Genomic DNA, 20,285 nt, shown 5'->3' with positions numbered 1-20,285 from the left:
GAAGGGTTTACTTCCCATGAAGGTACTGTATTATGGTCTCTCTTTCTCTTTCTTTCTCTGAGGCCCTTCTGTTGAAACATTCCATTTTGCATAGAATAATAGCACAAAATGTAAGCATGACTCTGGTTGTGTGTGCTTAGGAGGATGAAGGATTTCAGTTACTGGTGCAGTGAACTGCTGCATCAGTGTTTTATGGTTATCAGGGCCAGGACTGAAACCCAGACCGCTCCTCACTTTGGGTAAGTGCCACAACCGCTGGTTAAGTGCAGGTCAGGATCATTTTCCAATCAATGTTTTAGGTGTATAAAATGGAACAGTTTCAACAGGATGGTATTAAAGGAACCTACTCCAGAAGATCTTATTGCCTGGTAGTTAGAATATCTCCTGAGAGATGTGGGTACAAGATCTCTTAAGCAAAAGAAAGAATAGAACCTGATATTCCCAAGCAGTTATTTTGACAACTGAGCTACTGAGTAACGGATGAGACGTGCTTCTTCCTGTGGACTTGCCTCCATTTGTTAAAAAAAGGTTTTAGGGGCACCTATACACGAGCAGCAAGGCTGCTCTAACACAGTATTGGAACAGACTTAATTAATCAGGTCTTCTGGAGTGTGGCAATTACCATGGTCCAGCAGACTCCAGCCTCTCGTGTATCAGCGTCCCCACACTTAAATGGAGATGGGGGGCGCTTTAAGTAAAGCTTGTCAAACAAACTTTAGTTAAAGTGATCCCAGCACCATTTTTAAGTGTGGGGACACTGATGCACAGGATGCTCCAGGCGCTTCAATTAAAGTACACCCCTCTACCCCCCCGCCCACTCCAGGAGCACATATGAACCCTAATCAGACATAGGTGCCTAAATCCCTAAGTGTGACAGGATTTAAGGTGCACACATCTGTTTGACTTTCACTGCTAGCAGACTTAGAGACCTGACTCCTGTGAATCCCATTCTAAAGTGATCTTGTCCCCCAGGCACTATGGAGGAAACCTGAATCCTGCAATGGATGCTGGGAGTTCTCCTCAACATCAGGACACCTAAAAGTTAGCACTGCAACACTGACCACTAGGGCATCTAAGTGCCTCTTGTGATCGAGTGCTCCAGTGCACATGAGCCCACAAGCGTGTATGCAACCTTGAAAACAAAGGTGAGTCCTACAGAATGGGCAAATGAAATGCCAATAAATCTGCCATTGTAACTGCTGTGCCAGTGTTCTCTAGTTCCCATCAAATAGGTTCAGGGTGTGCATGCCATTATGTCCAGTCATTGATGAAAAACTGCCTCAAATACAAAAGAGGTTCTTTAAAACTGTCACTCTCCCACTGTGAACTGTAAACTCTTGGCCAATTTGCATCTGCTTTTTTTCCATATTACCTTTCACTTTTGAAACCTAAGGGGAAAATCTCTGCACATTTACCTTCCATACTCCCTCTCCGTTGTGGCATTAATAGCTTGTAAAACAGTTTTAAGAGGTGCCTCAGAAGACCCTTCAGGATTTGCTGCTGCTGTCAGAAGGAAAATGCCCAACTGCCACAGACCCCTTCTCTGCTAATGTGGCAATGGGCCTAGCTCACACAGAAGATGCTGCTGATAGCCGTATGTGCACACCCTCCCCCAGCAAGACTGTTCTATTTTTTCCTATTTTTCTATTTTGTGAGGTGATTAGTGCCAAGCAAAGCTCAGTACAAGCTCATCACAGGAGCGTGTCACAGAAGAGGTCCAGGCATCAGGTAAGTGTGGAACAAAACAAGCTAGAAAACCTAAAGCGCTGCATCTCTGTCAAGAAAGACATTACAGTGGAAAGAAGCCAGAAGAGAGATTTGAAGCCAGCAAGCATAACATCCTCTCGGTATTCAGATGGCCTTGCAAGCAGAAGGGCTTCATGGAAGAACAAGGATGATTATGAGAGAAGTTGCCAAGAGGGCAACTATTGAAGGCTGCTATTGATTGCGGGGGGAGATGCAATAAAACAGCAGTAATAAGAGTGGCCAATTTGTGATGAGTTTTAGAGGTGGTGAAATCAAGTTGGAAACATGATGTACTGAGAAAAATGGAGGGTAGCAAAGGCGTTTTACCACCTGATCCTATGCTTAGTGAAATCAGTGTCAGAATTTCTTTTGAGCAGTAATACAGGATCAAAGCCTTGTGGAGGAAACGTATGGCCTAAGGAATGAAATGGGCAGCAGCCGTGACAGTTATCTGGGAAGAGGTTGTTACGAGACCCTGTTAACATGGAGAAGCCACGTAGGACATGAGAGAGGACAGTACTAGGTAGGTGCTGGAGAGTGTTGTTTCAGCAGCATTCCTCGTTCCACAGATCACAAGGGAGTTTCCATGAATGAGCACCCTGGGTATTGCACTTACTGAGGACATTACAGGACTGCGTGCGGTGCGGGGACGGGGACGGGGGACGTGAGGGAGAGGAGCAGGGAGAGAGCTCATTTTTTTCAGAGAATGGGTGCTCAGCAATTTCTGTGGGAGAGGAACTCCTCTCCCTTGCTAAGCTGATTTAAGCCAAACAGCCAATATTTTAGTCAATTCTGTAGCCTCCCGTTTATGTTTGGCAAGTATTGCAAGCTAACCCTGCATCTGTCAACTTTGTAGCTGAACATTTAGAAAGACAGTGACAAATGGGAGGTCATGAAATTTATGAGATGTTATTCCTACTTCTGGATTCTCAACTACTTTTGTTAAAAAATTCCATATAAGAAAATGGATGTCAACCTTCCCTTTAGGTCAGAGCAAGATTGCCCAAAAACTTCAGGTTCCCAGTGCAATGTAACAAAGCAGCACATAGTCCTGGCAAAGGGAGCAGGACAGAGACTTCAGCAGCAAGAAGTGTCTCTGTCGCTGCGAAGGAATAGTTTCTTGTCAGGTTTGTAAGCAAGGTGTTTTAGTGACAGTAGTTAGGTACACAGTGAGCCTGCCTCATTGGTTTTTGAGAGTGGAAAGATGGCAATAAATTAAGCCATTCTTTAGAATGTAACTGGGGCAGTTGGAATGAACTTTGCAAGTAGTGCAACTACGGTGCCACAAGGAATAGCACGAACAGTGGTTAGAAGCCCTTATTAGCACACATTTAAAACATCACCTGTGCCTAAAAAGTAGCAGGCACCTTGATAACATCCTCATGGTGAAGCATTTGCGAAGTGGCTTTATTAGAGGCTGCCTGCCCTTCACAGTAAAGAGTTGCATGCTGCCCCTTACTAAACAAGAATATTGTAGATCATGTGTAGTTAAAAAATGCTATTTGTTCCAATGCTGTTCCTGGGTTATTTGCTGTTTAAAGCGCCCTGGAGTGTTATAAAGTACAAGTGTCTCAAGGTTTACAAGTGTCTCAAGGTTTACATATTCTAAACCATTATATAATTGATGGATAGTCACTAGCTTTAAAAAAATTGTTTTCCAGCTTAAGCAATGATGATAAATATTTCAGCTGAAAACAGCGAAGCCTGAAATTTACCATAACTTTTTATCTGAAGTGACATATTCCCTCTCTTCCCTCCTCAGGACCAGTTAGTCAGTGGGCCGAGTCAGCGCTGAAGAGATGTGTGGGGAATACTAGAACAGAAGCAATATGATCAAGTAGATAATAGGGGAACATCCCGGCAGGCTAGCCGTCTACCCCTAAGAAATCTGTGGAGTGGTTTGGTGGTTCCATATTTTTAGCAGGGTTAGGAAAACTTGCCTGAGTTATTTTGGAAGCCTGTGGTATGTTTGCTCACAAAAAAAAAAAAAAAAGTCCCTGCAAACTTTAACAAGAAAATGCTGCAGTTACCAGGCCAAAAGACAAACAACATGATGTAACAAAATAGCTGTTATAAGTCAAACCTGTTGGAAACATCTCAGCAGATTTCATGTTGATGTGTAGGGTTGTCAGGTGCTAACAGGGCAAGGGCTGTAAATTGGACTGCAGTATGCAGGTGAGGTTACAAACCATGTCATCCCTGCACATTCCCATCCAGGAACCCAGAGTACAAACATTAAAGGCGCTCTGTTTTTTACAGAAGCTTTAACAAGTTCTTGGTTTGAAAGTTCATATCACATGCATCTAAATAAAGTGTAGCAGATACCACTGACAAAGGTCTCCGGATGCTACTAGAAAATATTTAGCAAATCCATACCGGTAAGAGTGATTAAACAAAGCAGGATATTCTGTATATAGAGTGCAATTGCCTGATGAACATAGCCAGAAAAAAAGGCAAATCTGAAAATTCCCTCACAAATCTGTCTGCCTTGGCTCTTGCAATTGCCATGAGGTTAGCAAAATCCATTCCTTGGTGCTCGCAGCCTTGTGACAGCCTATCTGGCTAATCATGTGGAGTACTCCATTGAAGAATTCTTGCCCCCTGGGCTGGGAAAGCAGTTAGCAGTGGTATAAACAGAGACAGAGGGCATGTTACAGCAACCCCCAGTGATCAGTGGGGTTGCCATAAGTTATGGTTTGTTTTTCAGATCCAGGTGATAGTTTGCCTTTAAAATTAAAAATAAAAATCTGTACAAGTATTATCATTCCTTTTTAAAAGTGGATGTAAACCCTTAGCACATATACATCTCAGCATGGGCATGGAAGGAGTAACTCCAAGGATAAATGGTTCAAATCCTTCCCAGTGAGGCTTTAAAAGTTTGCAGTTGCCAAGAGATTTTAAACACATTGCATGGGGATCTTGCCATCAGGGACTAAAATGCTGCATTCTGTGTTCAGAAAAGAATTTCTTCCTGTAGCCGTCTGGAGTCTTCACATTTGTTCTCATAAGCCAGTGTGTAAGATGGACAGTTAAGTGCATAGTAATGTTTAAAAACAGGAGCCATGTCAAATTGCTTGTAGGTCTGCAGTGTTGAGCACTGGCAGGTCCCAGTCACAATCACTTGTTACGAGGGGAAATGAATCTTGGGGCAGTAGAGTACAGGGGAAGGGAGTTTTATTTTTTTTAAATCAGAAGGATAGTTGTAGTTGAGGAGAGCTGGAGTACAGTGTGTCCCTCTGAAAATCTTCTCTCTTCTGCAGAGCGTGTGAAGTATAAAGACCAAATTATATTTCACCTCTTAGGCATCTATGTAGACGTCAGTGCTTAAGATGATTCTACCTCAGGAGCAGCCAATCCGTCACATGCATGGGTGGCAGATCAGGGAGGGGACAAGCAGCACAGTGGCAGATACAGCAGGAAGCAGAAAGAACAGGAGATGGAACAGAAAACACAGGGAAGAAAGCAGAACAGCAGTTTACACAGGGGGAGGGAATTGGAGTATTACTCAGAGAGGGCGCAGGGGTAATTTGTAGTTCATCTGCCAAAAAGGTTGCCCCCCTTGTTCTGTTATCCTGATTGAATCCCTAAAAAACAGTTATGCAGAAGACGGGTAGGCCTCTTCACTGTTTATTTGGGACTCACTCTTCAGGTTTGATGATGGTGTGTTAGGAATGGATTTTTCAGGATTGAACAGGGTGGAATAGAATTGCATTTAGGTGTCTAAGTCAATTTAGGTGCCTAATAGTTGGAAGAGATATTGGCCCTATCTGCTGACGGCTAGACATAGTATTTAGAGGTTTACTTTTGGGAACTGGCTTGTAGGTAAAGTAGATATGCATTAGAACAATGGTCCAAGGGAACAGTAAGGGTTAATTGATTTCTAAAAGACTGTTTGTGGCAAAGTCTCCTTCGAGGTCTACTGTGTCTGACACAGGCAAGCAGACACAGGCTGGAAAATTGAAGACATGTACCATGCTGTTCTATAACAGAGATATGGGACTCTGCCATGTTGGCCAGGTCACAGTGACCAGCTGCAAAGCCCTTGAGATTTCCAGTTTTGTGAACAGACTACATTAGGAGACTGGTAAATAACCAAATTAGGATGTGTGCTATCACTGCGTATCAGTAACATTTGCCGATTATTGAATAGAGAGGTCGTGGGTTTGGGTCCACCCAAAACAAGGCATCGTAAATCCAGTGTCAACATCTGCAGAGGCCCTTTCACACGTGCTCTGGGAGTGAAGCGGGGGCTGGGGGGAGGGGGCAGTGCTTTCATTAGAGTGGCTTCCAAGAGCAGCTGTAATTAACGCGCTGCAGCATCTCATGCATCAGTGTCCCTGAGCTTCAAAATGATGATGGGGGGGTGCTTGAATTAAAGCTTGTTTGATTAATTAAGCCTGCTCCAACACATTATAATTACAGCAAGTCCAAGCAGCCTCTGTGCTCATGCACAGGCACCCTATAGTTCTAAGGAGCCCAGCAGTGACACTGGGGAAAAGATAGCCTCTTAGTTATCAGTTTCCCATATGGAATTACAACCTGACTATAACCTTGCTTTTTAAAAACACAGGGATAGTCCAGAGTACTTGTCCCCAGCAATCTACTTCTTTAATTTCTAGGAAATGTGAACAAGGTTGACGAAGCCATTTTCTATATCAAACTAATACAACACAATACATATCCATTTCTGCTGGGCATTTATATCAGTTACAATGCAACAACTATTATGTCATATGCCTAGTAACCCTTTTACAAAGGCATAACACTTGAAATATTTCTACAGACTTGCTGGCAACAAGCATCAGAGACAAAAATGCATATAGCCAGCATTCTGGCTTTGTAAAGTTTAAATCATCTTATTCCTAAAAGGTATCATTCCAAGAGCCCCACTTTTACTAGAGCTAGCTGTTTAAAACTGCAGAATAACTGTGAGAAGGTTTCAAAGTAAAGAATGTTTGAGAGTTAGTTAACTCAAAGAATACTTATTCGTGAGCTACATCTGTACTAACGCATTTTTCACCTCATGCTCCAGGGTTGTTGCAACTCATGTAGACTAAAGGAACTGTGTTCCTAACCGCACTCTATAAATGCTTTCATGGCTTGGTTGAACTTAGACAAGAAATAAAGTATCCAGCTGAATGGTACACATTAGATCTGCTGTACAATTGGCATAACAGACAACAATATATGTCACACTGTTTGAAAGGTTTATTTCTATCTTCATAAATAGTACTCTAAACCTTGCACAAGGCACCACAAATTAGATGAAGTCTTGTGTTTTAGAATGTTTTAATCTTTTGAAGTAAATGAGAATCTAAAAACAAATATTTGCCAAATACAAGCCAGCATTTAAGGCAGGTACCGTAGATACAGTGCATGTTTTTTTTCTCCTTAAATTCATTTATTCAAAGAAGCAGCATTTCCTAGAAGTGCATCATACAAACAGGAATCCAAATATCAGCAAGTCCATGGTAGGCACCCAGTCTTGAAGTTTCATTGTATACGTCATAAAATGCCAGAAATACCTCCATAAAGTGCAAAGACTATGGATAATAACACTTTCTTCCCAGCATTTTGATACCAGTAACATAATACAATGACTAAACATTTTTAAATGTGATTTCTATTACAAAAAACATGTTTCACATAAAAGCTTCATAATACAATCCAGAAAGAGAACTTGTGCGTGTACATATTTAAAAAGTTGAAACTGTACTATCAGACTTAGGTACTCTGTGTGCATAATGTACATATTATATTATTTTTAACTACAAACACGCACTAAGTTTATGACTATTTTACATGTGCCATCAAAATCATTCTGCCTTGAGCACCATGATCTCCACTGAGTATACTGAAATGATAATGTGTGATATCCAATATGCACCTACTTTGACAATATAATCCTCATTTGAATGTTACCTGTAAAATTATCTTATTCTTAGCTTCCGCGCCCAACCCTCCCCCACAAACAGAGTTGATATTAGTGTCTTGCAAACATAAGCACATGTCAGATGTGGACAAATACATTCATGGTCCTGAACCCAAAGAACAATTGTAAGAATTTCACAGTGATCTGGTTAAGGAAGCACAAAGACCAATGATTACATTTAAGAAGAAAACTGCCTTAAAACTCAACTGAAGCTTAACTGATATATGATGAAAAGCTAAAGGAATGAAATATTAGACTGATCAGAAAGTGGCTCTTTCCCAACTAACAGCAAAAACCTACAGCTGTAATTTTAGGTCTTGCTGACTGCAGCAGCCTGTGAGGTAGGTGGTGATGGCTTAAATCGAGGTAGGTAAAGTCCAAATTTGTTTTCAATGCCTGCAAATGTGGCCACTGCCAGTTTATAACCACCCACGTGGTCTGGGTTTGGAGCAGGTAGTGTGATCCTTGATTTGGGAACTGGCTCTGATCCAGCTGGTTTTCTGTAAAATAAAATTTAAAAAATGCTCAATTTCTGTAGTATAAAAAGAGCACACACCAAAATCTCTAACAGTTCCATGTATAGCACCAGAAGTCCTACAGCCACCTGGCAGAGAGGTATGGTACAATGCAATGAGAAGATATTTTTAAAATGTTGTCATGCATAACCTAGTTTCACATGGCGGGGTTAATCTTCACCATGGCGGTGTAATCAATGTCCTCAAAGGCTTATATTATAAGGCTGCCTCAAGACAGTTGGCTTTTGTTGCATTTGATGCAACTGAAACAATATTTAATAATGGGAATTTCAGATCTCCTGTGCTGCAAACAATCACAGCTGCACATGTGCAAGTCATATCATTTCAATTACTTCACTGACATCTACAGCCCTCTTGACAATAATATTAACAGCCCAATCACATGCAGAACCCAACAAAGACTGAATGATGATGCATTGCTCTCTACTAGGTAAAGCAGCTTGGAGTAAAGCAGAACTCCCAATTTCTACTCCTGGTTCTCCCATTGATTCACAGAACCCTAGAAAGTTAGGGTTGGAAGGGACCTCAGGAGGTCATCTAGTCCAACCCCCTGCTCAAAGCTTTGTCTAGCCAGGTCTTAAAAACCTCTGAGGATGGAGCTTCCACCACCTCTCTGGGCAACCTGTTCCAGTGTTTTACTGTTCCAGTGATTCACTCAGGATCTCCTCTTATACTTGCACAGGTCCAAAGTATATAACGGGTACTGCCCTTCTTGTGAAATGGGTATAAAAAGGCTTTTCTAATTCATGGAAGTGTGGCAATATTTATTTTTTCCAAAACCTTACCTTACTCACAAAGCTTTGTGTAACCATAGGTCTTATTAAAAGGGCAAGGGGCACAAGGGTGAACTCCTGTAGAGCCCAAGCCCAAAAGATATAGATAGATATACTTACACTCCCCCAAAATCAACGTAAAACCACCTCTGCAGCAGCTCATAAGTCACCAGAGTTACACCAAACTGAGGGGAGGACCTAAACACACGAGCTTAAAAGAAAAACAAGACTGGATGTGAGTAACAAAAGCTAGTTATCAAAGCAAACTGGCTCCTGCTTCCTCGCATTGGTTTACACCAGCAGTCAACAAAATTTTCCATTGTTGGGTTGAAATGACCTAGCTTGGTGGGCTGATGCTAGGACATGGTTGCTACCACTGCTTCTCCCTACCACCACGCACAGAGGAAGGGACCCTGCCAAATCTCCCCAGTACTGAAGCCCCCCAGCTCCATGGGCCACATCCAGCGGATCTGTAGGCTGTAGGTTTCCAACCCGCTATACATACCTCCAGCTCCTTTCCACAAAGCTTTCGGACCTTCCTCTCGCAGGATCTTGACAAAGCAGTCTACAACGCCACTGTAAGTGGTTTGTCCAGCACGAGCTGCCACCTGTAGCCTTGTCTTTATAACATCAGCAGGGGTCACTAAAGAGGCTGCAGGCATGCCTAAGAAGGGGAGGAAAACAAAAATCAGACAAGTATCCATAACTAGTTACACATGTAAACAGTAATGCTCAGACTAAAGCTAAAGAGCCATCTCTGACTCTTCAACTTATCACCAGCAGTACTTTGTAGAGTGTTGGAAAGGTCTGGCATGCATCAGGCATGTCTTTCCTGCAGTCATGAAAAATACCACACATGTGCTGTCTCTGTCATTAGTTTCTTTTGAACTGGAAATGGATTTGGTACAGTTCACCCACAGTGTGTGTGCATGTACATGCATGTATTAGCAAGTCTTTGGTTACCACTGACTGCTCATATAGCTCATGAGCTGGTCATTACTGAGATTCACTATGATGACGTACTTTCATGGCAAGTTAACTATGCCTTTCGTTCTTGTATCTGAAAAATGAATATGCACTAGCCCTTGTGGAAATGACTTCACTCTAAATAACTATTGGGAGATGCACAGAGAAGTTTTCAGGACAAACCAGAAGCTTGTATAGCTAATATATTGAGCTTTTGGAGGTGAAGTCAATTTTTCCCTTCCCTTTTGACGCCGCTTTGTGGTTACTGGCATTCTCACTGCACAATACACTGGAAAGCACGTTCACACTCACACTCACGTACACCTTAAATAATCTCATGCAGAAATGTCAGAGAGAATTTTGCATACAAATCAGCAAGCTGCAGAAGCTAAGGTTTGAAAGGGCTCATTTTTCTCATTAGGAATTGCAGTTTTCAAGGCACAATGTTTGGAGGAAGATTTAAAATTTACCCTGGCAGATGATCAGAATGCAACAAATATTGAAATACCAATGAATGATATTTCTAAAGTCATTCCTATCCTAACCATCGCTGTCCATGTTTAGACTTTTTTTTTAAAAAAGGCAGTGAGACTGTATTCAGAAGACACTGTCTCTTATGGTTTTATTATTTTCCATTCTGCATCTGTTCCAAACCAACTTGGTCAGACACAGATGCATAAATCTCCTTTGCTTCTTTTTAGGCTTAATAATTCTGTAACAATTTCTGTCCAAACCAGCATGGTTTGGCTTTAAACTTCACCACACCTTCTAGCAGGCTGCTCTGAAACATATGAGCATAAATATATACATGTCACTAAAATGAACTCCTCCTGCTCTCCATAATTCCAGCTAACACCATGCACGAACACACATGTACCCACCCTAAAACTCGCATTTGTAAAAATGGTAAGCAAAGGCTAAAACAAAGTTTCACATGGACCAGAAATGCTGAATTTCTCCTCTGTGAGATGTATCTTAGTTTTTAGTTAGAAGCTAGACTTCTGTCCTTCAAATTTTTCAAAGAAAACCAAAATACATACTTAGAAACAATTCTGTTTACTGTATGATGCTGACCCCCATCTCCTTGTTCCCCATTTCTTACTCCTAGGGTTATTTTGCAGTGAAAAACAAGATCCAAAAATCTTTAAGTTCTATTTATGAAGCACACCAGACTTTGCAGACACGTAGGCTGCTTGAAGACATTAAAAAAAAGACAACAAAAATGGTGCTTTACTTTAAACTCAGTGTGCTCCCACACCAAGCCCACCACATACCCAGAAGAGGCAGCATGTTAGTTGGACCCGGCTCACTCAGCGTCTATATAGACTGGGCACTTTAGTGGGGGGTAAGCAGGGGAGTTGTGCTTTTATCTAATAGCTGACTGAATCAGCTATTAGATAAATGTGCCAAAAAGCATCTGATCTATATAGACACTACAGAGCCCAGTTGAAGTAATGCGCTGCTTCTGGTAAAGCTGAGGTTTTTTTGTTTTTTAACATCTGCGAGCAGCCACCAATGCTTACAGGTCCTTGCCCTGCGGAGCTTACAATCAAGATTAGATAAATTACACCACAGGAGATGACATTAAAAAGGGCTGTGAGGAGAATAAAGAAATTCAAGGGGGGGGACATGCAGCAAATTCACTGGAGATCCTTCAGCTGACATCACAAACATCTCAGCTGCAAACACTGTGTCATGAACAGACTGGGACATTGGGTTAAGGAACAAGCAGCCAGGATCAGATCAAATGAAGGATTTCTGCATGTGGCCCTAACAAGAAATAATGAGGAGAGAAATGTACGTAACACAAGCCACATGTGAGAAACATGCACAAAAGATGCATATGCACATTCAGGCACCTTCAGTTTAACTGTGCAAGGACCACAAAGTATGTGCACAAGCCTTCCACAGCCAAGTTAAATTCAGGAACATTTCTGGGTGCACAATTCTGAAAACATAACATTATGCACTGTAAGTCCAACTGGCTCTAAATACAATGAGCCACATCCTCAGCTAAGGTAAAGTGGAGCTAGACTGCACTTGAGCAGGCTTGGCTCAGTATTTTGGAGGTTTTCATATGCGACCTGTTAATAACAGAACCAACTCTCAGTTCATGCCTCATCCCCGGTTCTTGCAGTCCTTGTTGAGCACTTTCTGGTTACTAGTGTCTCTCTAATAAAAGGAATATTGCTTTTGTGAAAAGTGTGGTGCCTCCTACTCCCCCTCTGGACTGCTCCATATGATGATTGTCATGTTGCTAATTCTGTACAGTAATTTGCTAATGCATGTTGAACTGGAATGGAATTTAGTGAAAGTACTGGATAAAATACACATTATATAGTTGGTTTCCTAAACCATATCAGCAACTATAAAGACTGCTTCTGTGGCTGAACTTCAAAGACACAGTTATCTCAGTCTGCAATCACCTGCCAATGGCTCGAAAGAGAAAAATACTAAAATCCAAGAAATGACTTGGCTTAAAAAATACCAGCTTATATTTCAGGTCTGTAAATCGGATCCAAAGTTCAAAAATTGTTTTGTTCCATTAAAATGAGCATGAATTTAAATCCAGCTTTTTTGGCAATTTTTTTTAAAGCATCAGCTATTTGATCAAAGATGATTTTACTGGTGCCAGCTCAATTCTCAGGGACTACAAGGCACTGCAGAAAGAACAAGTACAAATAGCTGAAGGTACACCCTTCAACAAGACAAACTCCCTACTTGGTATGTTTAAGCCTGGGCCCATATCTAGCTGCAAATGTCCAGAAGCTTCCAGGCTGGTTTACACAACCATGCATCTTCAGGAGGCAGGTAAGTCCCCTCCATAGCTTTCTACGCTAAAAGTCCCCAGGGAGAGGAAAGCCTAAAATACAAAACTTGTTACTGCATTCTAAACTTGTCACCTGCATCCGCTGAATTCATTTCTATTCCTCTTCCTCCTTTCCCACCCTCACTTGGGCTTTGCAACTCACAGTACTTACAACCCAGGAAGGAGGCAACTCTTCTGTGCTGCTTATGGAAGTCTATTTGCCTTTAAGCCACTAACATGGAAAGAAAAAAAAAAAACTGTTTCAAGAGGTCTCCTGAAAGTCCTCCTGCTTGTTATAGCTTTATCTATTGTCCTTTCAATGACCCCAGCACACGCTCCAACACTGCATGCATTCTAGAAGGAAAGGCATGCCCTTCCATCAGGGGTCCACAGCACAGATCCAGCCTGTGAAGGTGTCATCAGGCCCACAAGGCTTCTCTCAGCCTGGATGACCCCCCTCTCCAGCCTGTGGAACTTGTAGCTGTGGCTGCCAGAGCTGCTATTTTGGTACATGCCACTACCCAGTGGGTTGATGCTGCTTCTCCTCACCCTGCCTTACCTACTATGGAATTTCTGTTTTTCAGTCACTTTGGGAGACTCACATTTCTTGCAATCAGCATCAGGAAACGTGGATGCCAGTTGCATCAACCAGCTCCACAGGCAAGATCTGGAGGTAGGTTGTCTGGCCTGAAAGAAGCCCTACAGGCTAGATGACCTACCAGCATATGGCCTGCCAGGTCATTTTAGCCTGCCATAGGATGGTGGAAGGAGGAAGAATAGAACTTGACAATCCCCACCCTCAGCAAGGCCAACATGTCAATAGGTCTGCAATGAAAATCCAGGAACTAGTGTAAAAGAGTCTGGGCCTCCTAATTAGGGCATGAGCTGAGCAGCAGGCACAGAGGTATGTCTGAGCTAAGAAAGGACATCCTCACATCCATTCTCTTCAGTGCTGACACTGGTCAGACTAAATGATCAGTACAGTCACGAGCAGAAGCCAGAACTGTCAGTACTGCAACACGAGTGCCTGCATTTTCAATCCCTGCCTTCCAGGAGTAGAACAAAATAAGCCAGGAGGATTGTCTACTGTGTTTTTATTTTCCTTATCCTTTGTGCATATCCCAGCATCTGCTTTTTCTGAGCAGCTTCCCAGGCAGCAGGCAAGAGAAAAAGCAGAGATTTCTGATCTGTGATTCTATACAAACTCCCTCTTAAATGCAACACAGCAGGATAGAAACAGGCCTATATAATCGGTCTTTTCATTCTATGCAAAGCAGAGGGAAGCCTTTTTCGTGACTATTACATTTCTATTACAGGTTGTAATAATTGGGGCTCAGCTATTGGATGGATTTTTTATTCATGATTTTGCTTATGCTACCTTAAGTATATACTGACTTAAGGTAACTAGGGACCAAAATAATCAGAAATATTTTAATCTTTTTTTTCTACATGAAAGTGAATATAAAACATGCACGCACACACACACACGCGCCAAGATGCTGTGTGGGATACTGTGATCAATGACTGGCTTCAGTCTGCCTGTGGCCTGCTTAGATGCTTATGTAATATATTTAAGTTTCTTTTGATCACAAACAATTCAAGTGTAAAAACTCTACTTTCATAAACAACCTCTGCCACAGCAATTTCTCCAATCTACTAACGAAAACAGACAACAGTATGATAATTCTGTCATACCTTGTTCAGTTATCATTAACGTGGCAAAATTCAAATCTCTCTGCTAATACAGAAGGTAATTTAAGATTTGTGATGTACTGATCATGCTCAATGGTAATGTGAACTCATTTGAATCTCTTCTACGTACTGCAATCTAATACCTAAAGGTTAGCACATCATATAAAAGATATCTGTGCAACATCTACATAGGACTTTCACCATTTGGATAAAGAATTGCACCTTGGCTCCTGTGCTCCACAGAAGGTTTTCAAGGCTTCAGTAATGTCACCTGCATTAGTAAATAGATTTTTGTAGTATCTAGGCACGTCGGTAGGCCATGCCATGAGGAATAAAAGCACGTACCAGCTATTGATCCAGCCAGGAGCAAATTTCCAGGGCCAATCCTCCCATCTTCATTTGTAAGTGCAGACTTCAAGTGAGCGTAACAGGGGAAGTAAATAGCTGAGAAGGGGATGTCACGCAGAAAACATGCCTTAGCACCCTGTGTTAAAAAATGAGGGAGATCTGATTAATACTCAATAGTGGAGATTAGAGAATTGAACAATATCCTGATTTTTCCTCCCCACAGCAAGGTACCTAGAAGAAAAAGCAATTTTTTTTCAAAATTGCATGAAATAGCATTGTCCATTTCATCCCATCCAGAAGTTTGTGTATTATTTGCTGGCTCAATAAATGTTATTACTGTATCTACCTCATCTATTCTTTATTCTCTGTGTTCTTAATATTGTAGTTATTTGCCAGGAACAGAGGAAAATGACATCTATTTGGGTAAACTCTTATAACTTCCTCTGAAGAACCAAAAACTATTGAAACTTTAGCCATCTACACCCTGGCATGAAATGTAGGATGTTGATACCAGACCTAAATTCCAGGACTCTTTGCTACCTTACTCTCTTTTACGTAATTACTTTGCAAAAGTATAATAGGTCAATCTATACATAGTATATTTTTTCATTCATCAGTAATGCATTAATTAAATTGCTAAATTTATTAAACTAATTAAATGCTGTCAGCTATGATAAAGGGATAATGTACTTCTAATCACCATTCTTACATAAGCATGCTTTTATGCCAGCAGGACAATGTACACACCACTTTCTAACTGTGATTTTTATTTTAGCAACAAGATCTTGGATATGCTTTGCTTTCAAACAAAGGAAATAAAGCTCTGACTGACAAAGGAATTTGCCTAATAGATGCAAGTCACAGATGTGAAATAACCATTTTATTTAAAAGAAGATGAGAACACAATGGGCTAATGCCCAAGTTCCAACAGTAAAAAGATATATCCCATGTATTTTTACATCAGTACAGAATTCCAGCAAAGAGTTCAAGAACACCAAGGCTCCAGTTAGAATAAATGTGGCTAGTAGATTTGGAAAGAGGGAAAAACTTCCTAGGATTGAGAGAGAAAAGTAGTGTTCAGGGGGAAAGATACTCCACATGGTTATCTAGAACTCCTATCCCTCTTGCCTTGAAGTTATTTCTCCAGATTTACTATAGAATTTTTCAGTTCCTCTCTTCCTATCCTTCCACCAGGCACCAAGCTGCTCTTCTAGCTTGCTGGATTTATCTAAATCCTTAAACTGAATCTGAGTTCTCAGTCTGGAATGCACCGAGTCCACTGTGGCATCATCTCTTACCATTTCACAATGGGACAGATGCTTGAAAAGAAACTCCTGCCTTGCACCAGGCAAGGTAAAAAAGAAAAGGTGGGCGGGAGAGAGAAATCAAGAACAGGTCTCACAGAAGTCACCCTGCTGTCCAATGGGGGCAACGTGTTCAAAGATACTAAGGGTACTCAGGAAGCTGGCGAGCATCATAGCTCAGCCCCTCTTTGAGAGCTCTTGGTGCTCTGGTGAAGTGCCCGATGATTGGTAGAGGGCCAATGTGGTGCCTATTCAAGAAAGGGAGCAAAGTAGATCCGGCAAACTACAGGCTCATCAGCCTGACCTTTAGCCTGGGGAAAGGCTCGGAAAAGATTATCAAGGAGGCCATCCTTAACAGACTAGCTGAAGGCAACATCCTGAGGGATACCTAGCATGGGTTTGTTGTGGGTAGGTCTTGCTTGACCAATCTCATTTCCTTTTATGACCAGGTGACCCATCACCTGGACAAAGGGGAAGAGATCAACGTCGTATACCTCGACTTTAAAAAAAACCTTCGATATGGTATCCCACGATCACTTGGTTAAACTGGCTAATTGCGGCCTTGATGTCACCATGATCCGCTGGCTGGGGAACTGGCTCTGCAGTAGGACCCAGAGGATGGTGGTCGATGGGAGCCAACCATCTTGGTGCGCTGTGACCAGTGGGGTCCCACAAGGCTCTGTCCTAGGGCCTATACTCTTTAACATCTTCATCAATGATGTGGACATTGGTGTCAGAAGCGGACTGGCCAAGTTTGCCAGTGACACCAAACTCTGGGGTAAAGCATCCACACCTGAGGACAGGAGGGTGATCCAGGCAGTTCTGGACAGACTCATGAAATGAGCGGACAAGAACCTGATGGTGTTTAACACCGAAAAATGCAAGGTTCTCCACCTTGGGAGGAAAAACCTGCAGCATGCATATAGGCTCAGTAGTGCTATGCTGGTTAGCATTACAGATGAAAGGGACTTGGGGGTCATGGTTGACCACAAGATGAACATGAGCCTTCAGTGTGATGCTGTGGCTAGTAAAGCAAGCAAAACGCTGGCTTGCATCCATAGATGCTTCTCAAGCAAATCCTGGGACGTCATTCTCCCTCTGTACTCGGCCTTGGTGAGGCCGCAGCTGGAGTACTGCATTGTTTTGGGCTCCACAATTCAAAAAGGATGTGGAGACGCTTGAGAGGGAGCAGAGGAGAGTCATGCGTATGATCAGAGGTCTGGAAAACAGACCTTATGATGAGAGGCTGAGAGAGCAATGGGGCTATTCAGCCTGGAAAAGCGCAGGCTCAGGGGTGATCTGGTGGCCACCTATAAGTTTATCAGGGGTGCTCATCAGGATCTGGGGGAACAACTGTTCACCAGAGCCCCCCAAGGGATGACAAAATCGAACAGTCACAAACTCCACTGCGAGCAGTTCAGGCTGGACATAAGAAAGAACTTCTTCACTGTCCAAGCCCCCAAGGTTTGACACAGACTGCTACCAGAGATGGTCCAAGCACCCACTTTGAATGCCTTCAGGACACGTTTGGATGCTTATCTTGTTGGGATCCTATGATCCCTGCTGACTTCCTGCCCCTGGAGCAGGGGACTGGACTCAATGATCCTCTGGGATCCCTTCTAACCCAAACGTCTATGAAATCTATGATACACCTGAACAGTTTATGAATTATCCTACAGTGAACTACTAAAGAAAACATTCCTTGTAAAAACCAAATACTCCTAGCAGAAAGATATACAGAACATCAGAATAATTGAAAGGTGAGAGGAAATATAGGCACTGGTCCAGGAACTACTGTGGCAAAAAATTCAGTCCCTGAAAGAGAATGGAAGTGGCTTGGTCACAGAGAGTGGATCCAACATTCGGAGAATACCGCAACAATAACTAGAGTTTATGACCAGAATGTACCATTAGAGCATCAAAATTTGACCTCCAATATATTGCAAGCCATTACATTTTAGCAATTTATTTATAAAGTGAGTCACTAACTTTTCTAAGAATAAAAAGTGTATTTCCCAGAATGGCATCCAATCTTAATTTACGGATACTAACAAACTAAAAACCCACCACCTTCCTTGACATTTTGTTCACTGATTAATCAGTATTACTTAAAAAGTTGTGCCTAATTTATTTCAATTTCTCTGGCTTATAGTTCTAGCCATTGGTTCTTGTGAAGAAAGGCATAACAATGTTGATAAGCCCTTTAAGTACCTGCTTTTTTTATATGGTGCAATCATGTGGTAACACACTACTGTTAGTGATGGGTTGAGCAGCCACTAGGTGCCCTGTGGAGTGAGCACTTAAGTTTTTAAAGCTACTTGTAACCCCCATGTACGTGATCTTTAATGTACGCAGGTGGTAAAAGTCGTACAGTACACATCTACATTCATACCAAAAAAGCCTGCCTCACATTTCCCTAATCTTCACATGTATATTTCTCTCTTTTAAACTGAATTCTATGTGAAGAGATTTTACCATGATCAAATGCTTGCCTTAGTCGCATTTACTTTTTACAGGCAACCTTCATAACCTTCTGTTACAAAATTTACATAGTAGGAACATGTCTTTTTTAATATACTTTTCCCAAGATAAATTACTGACCTGCTTTTCCCTTGAGTTTCCTACTCTTACTTTCTTTGCTATCATTAAAACACGTTTCACATTTTCCTCTGGCCTATCCTTTATACTCTGAAATATTTCACTTACTTAAAATAACTTGTAATGTATTAATTTCCATAGCTATAATGGACTCTCAGCCCAATCTGAACTGCTAACTTTTTTCTACTTGCTAAAGCACACTTTTTTCAAGACAGAAACAGTATATTTTCAATACCACTTCCAGCCCCCACTCCCCCAATAATAAGTATCCAGGTACAGAGACAGAAAGCCCATCAACTAAGATGGCTTAACTGTAAATAAAGTTGGATCCACTTTAATAATAACCCATTTTGGCTCAGTTCCAATATCACAACAGTCTAAAGTTTCTCTCATCGTTCTGTTTAAAGTCTGGGAAAGCATGTTTAAAAGCAGGCTTCATTTAACTTTAAGTTAATCATCCGCAACCAGCCTAGGCCAATTAGGAAGGCTTAGGGAGATTGGCCACAGTATCTTGAAACGCAAAAGAAACATTTATTTTATGTCTCACACCTTTTTGATGTGGACAGCGTGTTGAAAGCCAAAGGGAGTTTTAATCAATCCCCAGCAAGTTGTTAGGATCATCCACCTGAGTTTATTCTGGCAGCCAGGGCACAGACCTGCCAGGCATGAAATTGTTGGGAGATGCTTCACACCGCCAGCATGAGCCTCCCTGATGTAACTGCCAGTTGGCTCCCATCTTCAATCTCTTTAACAACATTAAAGCTCCTAATCTTGGAGAGAATCTCCTTGAATAAACCAATAGAGAAAAAGAACCCTTGGTTGTCCAATGATTCTGAGAAACAAACCCAAAGTCAGAGCTGGGGCAGGTTCTTTAGCATGCTAATTCCTGCTTATTCCAGCTCTACCTGCAAATAAGGCTCTAAACAAACTACTTCTACTACAAGGGGAGGGTAATTACACTGACAAAGGCACCTCTGTGTCGGGTTGGGCACAAGGAGCCGGCAGGTCTGGGAGACGCAGGCTTAACCTAGTCTCCTGCAGTGAATGCATATTGTCTAGTGGAAGGGGGAAAAATGCCAGACTGGGGGGACCTAGCAGTATTCAAGACAACAGTGGTGCACCTTGTCTGAGAGGGTTATTTAATGCTTCTGGCACCTGTACTTACAGCCACCCCCTCTTTTTCTCCCTTACAGGTTTAGAATTTATTTGGCATGTATAATTGTTATTTTGATCCTATAACTACAAACAATAGGCAGCATGTCATTTCTTGATCAGTACGCATTCTTCTTGGTTTTTGCTAGTGACTTAACCCTTCGGATTCAGACCTGTAACACCAGCCTGTAGTGAGGCTTTGGTCCAGAGACAGCTACAGTCAGTGTTACAACAGTAGGCATTATTTTCCCAGGGCCCATACTCATCCCTATTTGATAACTGCATTGTGCTAAAAGTTGCAGTAAATTTCTGCTCATGTGCATTTAAACCAATAAATGGGAGTAGAAACCTCTAGTTATTAAAGATGGAGGTGTTCATGGGGGGAGTGGGGAGGAGAAAGGCTGAAACACAAACGCTTTGTTAAGGGGA

At 41.9% G+C, this 20,285-nt stretch overlaps 1 protein-coding gene across 4 annotated transcripts in view; it reads right to left on the bottom strand.

Annotated features, from left to right (window-relative positions):
* Positions 1–7,018: 7,018 nt before the first annotated feature.
* SLC25A13 (solute carrier family 25 member 13) overlaps positions 7,019–20,285 on the bottom strand; it is a 133,210-nt gene continuing 119,943 nt past the window's right edge. For all 4 annotated transcript variants that reach the window (XM_090046976.1, XM_090046980.1, XM_090046978.1 and 1 more), the window contains exons 15-18: positions 14,800–14,938; positions 9,493–9,651; positions 9,108–9,198; positions 7,019–8,178 (exon numbers count right to left, since the gene is read on the bottom strand). In XM_090046976.1, the coding sequence (XP_089903102.1) occupies positions 7,989–8,178; positions 9,108–9,198; positions 9,493–9,651; positions 14,800–14,938 (579 nt within the window). In that variant the 3' untranslated portion in view covers positions 7,019–7,988. The remainder of the gene's footprint in view (positions 8,179–9,107; positions 9,199–9,492; positions 9,652–14,799; positions 14,939–20,285) is intronic.

The sequence above is a fragment of the Crocodylus siamensis genome, chromosome 5, assembly GCF_052110815.1.
Source record: "Crocodylus siamensis isolate JL-2025a chromosome 5, ASM5211081v1, whole genome shotgun sequence".
NCBI classification, from domain to species: domain Eukaryota; kingdom Metazoa; phylum Chordata; order Crocodylia; family Crocodylidae; genus Crocodylus; species Crocodylus siamensis.
Note: the sequence above shows the minus strand (reverse complement) of the source record. Positions and strands in the feature narration are given on the sequence as shown.